Here is a 6,830-nt window from a genome sequence, read left to right on the forward strand (position 1 = left end):
GTGGAACAGTCCAGAAAATATTTCTCCAACCAGGTGCTCTCTGTTTTTTTTCTCCATGGTTTTGTTGAAGTAAAACAAGTACACTCTCAAAGTCTCGTGAAAACTTTCACCATGTAAATCATGTGCAAAGAAAATCAAGTTGGTACAGATTGAATGAGTAAATGTACTCTTATCACTATAACACATTCTACAATCACCTGTTGGAACTTGGAAAAGATAGAAGGGCACACTGTAAACACGCAAGTACGCAACAATTTCAGATCAAATATTGAGCATCAACAGTTCATGTATACATTTCTACAATAGACATCAGAACATATGGGAACCAGTAATTCGATCTCACTGAAATGTTTACAGCAGCTGTCTTACAACATAAGCTTAGAAGTAAGAAAACAGTTGCAGACAAAAAGCAGAAAATGTTATACAAGACAGTTGCCTCAACTTTAAGCCTTCCCTCTTACTGATAGTCCTGCTTCAACTTTCTTAATTTCAAATATTAGCATCCTCCACATCTTAAGGACAAACATTTCAGCCTCGACGTCCAAAATCGACGATAGGAGCTCCAGCATTTTCGATGCATGGACATGATCTTTGGTGCACGAGACAATATATTCCACCAAAGTCGATTCCTCCTCACCAAGAAATTCAATTATCTTTTTCGAGATCCAAGGCCTCATTCTATCATGCAACTCATGCTGACACAAAAGAACAATGATGTTAGTGTTGAATACAACCACACCGCAAACACAACAGGGAAAGCAAAATCAAATATTTCAGAGTAAAAACCATCTGACACACCTTTACACTTGTGTACCCAACATATGGTGCCTTCTCAGATCAAATTGTGAATTATGCACGTTAACCGGAATGAAAATAATAACAGGTTTAACATTAATACTAATGAAATATTTATGTGGTTGATCTCGTATCTGTTCAGGAAAAAATTATCTTCAGATCTCCAATGGTTTAAGGAGCACTACATCGTGTGCGTTTTTCTTTTTGTAACCACTGTCAAACATACCTAAACTGCTTCCATAAAGAAGACCTCACAGAACATCAAAGAAATAACATGCATGCACAAAGATATGACATAAAAATAACTTGAAATGGGTGAAGAAACAAAACATTACCCAACTTTTGAGTACTGAAAATACAAGGTCAAGAAAAATAATTCACCTTCTCATATATTGCCCAATTAATATCATAGGAAAAAAGCTCTTCCTTTGTCCTCGGAATCATGTCAATCAATTGTTTTGCATCCAAAACTTTCTTGTTCTCTAACTTGGGCTTATCATCGTCTCGATCATGCATCATTTCTCTTCTGTCATCACCAAGACGTGCACCATCTTCATCATTTCGACTTTTATCCCTTAGGGTCGATCTATCAATGGCTCTCCTACTCCTTTCGGTTTCAGGCTGCTCTTCCTTTTGATTAGATACCAAGATGCGCTTAGCAAACTCAGCAGCTGCTACAATATTATTAGGTTGGTCAGAATAAGAATCCGCCTCCACAGCTTGCAATTCCTCAGTGGAGTAATCAATAGGTACTAAAGGTCTTATCCGTTTATCCTTATTATCATCGTCATCCTCTTCAGCAAAAACTGATGGAACAGATGTCCGTTTACCAGAGCCAATCAAACCAAAACCCAACTTTTTTGCTGGAGCATTGCTATTTTGTTTGATATCTAGAATTTGACCAGGTACCATACTTGCTTCATCACCGTTACAGTCCTTATGAGTTTTGCCATCATCTGTAGAATGGATGCAAAAATGTTGGAACTAGAATGTAGCTAATGTGATAAACTTTGTGAGGAAATATTTACTTACCTGCATCAACACCATTAGCAATGCTGACAACATTATCATCATCTGAAACAATCGGCTTGTTTGGTGCATCTGCTTCCTTCCGGTCATCACCATCAACCTCCATAAATATAGCAGACTCTGCCGCAGCTGCTTCATCTGCCTGCTGTTGCAGCTCTATTGCACGCCTCCTTGCTTCAGCAATTTCCTGTTCCTCTTTTAATTTGTCCGCCAAGTCTTCCTGCTTTTCGCGTTGCCTCCGCCTTTTCCTCTCTTCAAGTGCGTTACTGCTCCTCCGTCTTCTTTTCCTCGAATCCTCTTCGTCGCTTTCATCTTCCTGCTTCATGATCTCCCTTTTGCGTTCACGTTCTTTTTCCTTCTCACGGTCCTTCTCATATTGTCTTTGATATTCTTTATCTCTCTCCCTGGATTCCCACTCTTTAAGGTGATCTTTGTACAGCCTTTCCACTTCTCTATGCTTGAGTTCTTTATCTCTATCCCTCCTGACTCTTTCTCGCTCACGCTCACGCTCATATCTTTGAAGTTCTTTTTCCTTTTCCTGCTTCTCCTTATCATGCTCTTTATCTTTCCTCCTATCAAGAGAGTCATTTTCTGTCTTTTCAGTTTCACTAACTGTCTTTTTGTCAACACAATCATCATTATCTTCAGAATCTGCAGCAGTGATGAAATACATATTATTCAAATGCAAATTTGGCCAAAAAACAATTACCATTATTCCATACCAGTCATTGCCATGTCGACAACAGACTCCCCGTTATTATGTTTGGATGAGATGTCAGCAGATGGTTGAACCGGCGGGGGTGGTGGTGGCGGCGGCAGGGGTCGAGTCTTTAACCACTCTTCAATAATACTGTTTATTAGTTCTGCAGCAGCCTTATCAGCCTCAGAATCTTCATTTGTAACAATCCCAAATTTCTTGGTGTTTTCTTCACTATCCTTATCTCCGGAATCTTCTGTTTCATCTGTTTTACCAGAAACAAGCTTCAATGATTCATTTTCAGCAACAGCAGAAGTCCCATCCCCACCTTCATCTTCCTCCTTTTTGGTGTTCTCATGTACCTTCTTCTTTTCTTCAACATGTTTCTTCAGGTACTCTTTGGTGGCATCATTAATATTAACCTTGCATTGAAATAAAATATAAGGAGAGTTCAAAAAATATATAAGAAGGCATAATAACATTATCATTACTTTTGAGAGAACATACGGAAGATTTAGACATATATTTAACAGGCAACATAAAAAGTGTAACCATGTCAATTGGGGAAAAAATATCTTGATGGCCTCCTTGAAATGTGATTAGACTAAATCATGCAGGATTTTCAAAGCAAACATATTCCTTAAGCAATCCTTGATAAAAAAACTGCAGGCCAATTCAAATGCTGGTTGAACACGGCACTAGCACGGAAATAAACTGTAACAATCGAATGGAGGGATCCTTTACAAGTTCTGCCTATGCACACAGTAACAGATAATTCAATGACTGAACAATGGTACCACTTGAATTCAATGACTGAACAATGGTACACAAGAAAGGTTAGGGTAGGTGCTTTTCCCACCAAACAACCAAGAAATTTAATTGGTCTATCTGCTACCACTTGAATGTTGGGTAGCGTATCTCACCTATGGACAAAAGCATCTATTGTGTCGGTACAATGTCTAAAAACATGCACATGATGGTAAAACAAGCATTCTATGACTAGGATGCCTTCAGGCTACAAGGTTTCAAAAATTAATCCCTAATACCCTAACACAACATCATGGAAGCAAAAGGAAAGTATTATTCTAATCCTTCGGCGCAGGGTTCCAGTACATAAGAATTAAGCTTTGTGAAGTAGAATTTGTGGGCCCTCATTTTCCATCAATCCAACAGGTGAAACATATTTTTACAGATTGGTCTGGAACCAACATGTGAGCGACAAAGACATAAAAATTCAATAAGTTCCCTTTGGTTCGTACATGGAACATGCAAGTTACTAAGAATCAGTTTACAAACAGTTGTCAGCTTTTACAAAAAAGAGTTTGCAGAAGCAACTGATGTCCTATTATTAGGTTATATCCAGGTCCTTATCATTCCGAATGAAATTACATTTTAGTTCCCATATTTATCAAATCCACCGATTCCACAATCATAAGAAATATGTAAGAAATTGTTAGAAACAACTGATGTCCTATTATTAGGTTATATGCAGGTCCTTATCCTTCCGAATGAAATTACATTTTAGTTCCCATATTTATCAAATCCACCGATTCCACAACCATAAGAAATATGTAAGAATGATGCATACCACCAGTTCTTGCCCATCAACGCTCAATCTGTTCAGCAACCGCGTCGCACGAAGGATGCCTTCAGCAGATTCAAACTCACAAAAGCCAAACGCTACTGGTTTGCCATTACTTGGATTTTGGGTGCGCTTCCAACTCTTGACAGGTCCACAAATCTGAAGATGGGAAAACATTTAAACAAACATGCTAAAAGCATTTGATGGCATAAACAGAAAAGCTGACTAAAGTATGTACAAGTCGACATTGCCATGTTAATACACTATACTACAAAAATAATAGGGAAAAGGTGATATACCCGAAGAAGTGAAAGAAGCAAACCATTGTCCACTGTTGGGGCGATCTTCCCGACATAAACTGCAGTTGGTGGTTTGTCAACGGGTGTGACAGCTGGAGCAGGCGGTCTGGCAGGAGGGGCTACCATAGGAGGAGCACCACGAATTCCAGGAATTGTTGCTGGCCGTTGAACTTGCACAACACCAACAGGAGGCATTGGGCGTGGAGGAAAACATGGACGCATCATAGTGTATGGTCCAGGATAACGATGCACACCTGAAGAGAGAAACAAACAAACATCTATGCTGCCAGATTAGTAACAGTCCAGAAAACAGAGCACAGAGTGCATACATTGATCCTTTAAAAATATGTAAGCTAGCATAAGACACAAGGAAAGAAGAGCAGCACTAAATAGATAAGCAGGTATCTTGCATATTCAGAATAACCGGGATGAACATCGACAGAAAAACAATATTATTTTCAAATAAAATAAGAACTAGGGAAAGCTAGCCTTACCTCTTAGCGACCATTAGGCAGGATAACGTACTTGTATTGGTTATTTGCAAAACTTGGGATAGCTCACACCATTGCATTGCACTACTCAAGATATAAAAGCTTAAGCAAATGTGTCACTCACTCTAAACTTCTTATTAACGATAAAAGTAATTCAAACCAAATTAAGCAAGAAATACTTGACATGAAATTAAGCGACAGGAAATCATGGTACCTTAGCCAATTTTTTGAACAACCCATTGTTGAAGGATCTAAGTACATACAGAAACCGAGCCTAATTAAACGGCAAGCTAGAGCATTTAAATTAATTTCACACAATTTAAATATAACCAGTTCAAATTCAAACATTCAGCATACCACATGCAGTGAGGGAGAAAATGATCTGTTATAGCTTCAGTTAGAGCAGCAGAATCAAACATGAGCCGGCACCTCTCGCTGAAGGGAGTAACGGCCGGCACGACCACCGCTGTAGCAGAGAAATACCCTGTCATCGTTATCAAGCGATGGGATGCCAGTTGCTCTAAACACTACTGTAAATCACTAGCATCAGGCGCATCCCACCTCTAAACCCTAATCCCAGATCCTACCCGCGTTAAAGACATATCCAGTCGATTCCACCAGATTTCCTACAGCGCAGCACATGGAACGTCTGGAGATTTCCCAGGCACAATCCGGCGGAAGCATAAATCTATTGTCATTCAATCGTATAAGCCTAGAGACGGATGGAGAACGGGACCCACCGGGAGGAACGGCGACGCCCGGCTGCTGCATGTACGGACCCGGCTGGGGCGCGTACATGTTCGGCGGACGCATCACGTGGTGCACGCCTGGCGGCTGCATCGGCTGTCCCATCAGGTAGCCCGGATTACGTATAGCACCGTACTGCTGCACCTGCGGCGGGGGCGGTGCACCCAGCGGCCGGAAGGAAGGGGCGAAGGATACCGGAGCAGGGGGCATCGGCGGCAGGACGACCGGAGGGGCGGGGGCGGGGGCGGGGACGGGGTTAGGGTTAGGGCTTGACATCGTGGGATTGGAGGCCGGGGGATTAGGGGTTGCCGGGTTCGGCGGGGTGGACGTGGCGGTGGCCTGAGGTGGGGTTGCCGTGTTTGGAGGAGTGGACGGCGGGGGGTCGAGGTTGTCGTGGGTAGGCGCCACGGCCGCCATGGTTGGGAGAGGAGCAGCCGAGCAGTCGATGGGGGTTGATGGGGCTCGTTCACGGCGAGGAGCCTGATGCCGTCGTGATGATGTGTGGGTTGACGCAGGAACCGTTGGGACGAACAGGCCCGTGAAACTGGCCCGGTCGGTGACGTTTCGCTGACAACCGGGAGACGCGTTTTGCGCAAATAGAACTCCCGACTGGGCCGGCCCATTGGGTTTGACTGATACTGTAGCGCGCGGTTGAGAAAATATGTTAACATGTATAAAAAAATGTTTCACCCTCAAAAAAACATGTATAAAAAATGTAGAATATGAAGTATAAAAATGTACACATCAAAGCGGTGTATGTTTACAAGTCAGGCAAAGCGTTTTTCTTCTCGTGGGAGGCGATATCCAAGGCGACTAGGTTTAGCCGGCCCGTTGTCGGTCGCCTACGCGGCGGTGGCGCGTGCGCCGGTCTCTCTTTCCCAGGACGGCGCCAGAGGTGCTGCCGCTGGTCTCTCGTTCTCTGCTGCGAGTCTCCTAGTGCTTGCACCCATGTGTTCATATGATTCTTTTTTATCTATCGTATTCTGCATGAGGAGCATGCATGCATGGGGCTTGATGTTTATCTGTGTGAAGCTATGATCCAGCCTACACATGACTGGATGGGCTGATGTTGGAAGTTGTCAGTTTTCTCTGAACTGGCGCAGCTCCCCTAAAGGGTGATTGCCGGCAGTAATGAAAATACTTTGTTGAAACTGTCGCGGTGATACGTCCTAAATGTAGCCACTTTTCCA

At 42.6% G+C, this 6,830-nt stretch overlaps 1 protein-coding gene across 1 annotated transcript; it reads right to left on the minus strand.

Annotated features, from left to right (window-relative positions):
• Window positions 1-244: 244 nt before the first annotated feature.
• On the minus strand, window positions 245-6,128 carry LOC123162187 (RNA-binding protein 25). The gene is made up of 7 exons (XM_044579981.1): window positions 5,634-6,128; window positions 4,403-4,656; window positions 4,110-4,262; window positions 2,547-2,943; window positions 1,828-2,475; window positions 1,177-1,751; window positions 245-695 (listed from the first exon to the last, which is right to left on the minus strand). Exons 1-7 carry the CDS (start codon window positions 6,055-6,057, stop codon window positions 444-446), a joined length of 2,703 nt encoding a protein of 900 aa, XP_044435916.1. The 5' UTR covers window positions 6,058-6,128; the 3' UTR covers window positions 245-443.
• Between the last annotated feature and the right edge of the window lie 702 nt (window positions 6,129-6,830).

This window comes from Triticum aestivum, chromosome 7B, assembly GCF_018294505.1.
Source record: "Triticum aestivum cultivar Chinese Spring chromosome 7B, IWGSC CS RefSeq v2.1, whole genome shotgun sequence".
In the NCBI taxonomy this organism is placed as follows: domain Eukaryota; kingdom Viridiplantae; phylum Streptophyta; class Magnoliopsida; order Poales; family Poaceae; genus Triticum; species Triticum aestivum.

Bases quoted from the DNA above. Each gene is read 5' to 3' on its own strand.
- LOC123162187 (XM_044579981.1), bottom strand. From the start codon at position 6,057: ATGGCGGCCGTGGCGCCTACCCACGACAACCTCGACCCCCCGCCGTCC. The intron at 2,476-2,546 runs GTATGGAATAAT...TCACTGCTGCAG, and splicing joins TGTCGACATGGCAATGACTG to ATTCTGAAGATAATGATGAT. The intron at 696-1,176 runs GTGAATTATTTT...CTTTTGTGTCAG, and splicing joins ATTGGGCAATATATGAGAAG to CATGAGTTGCATGATAGAAT.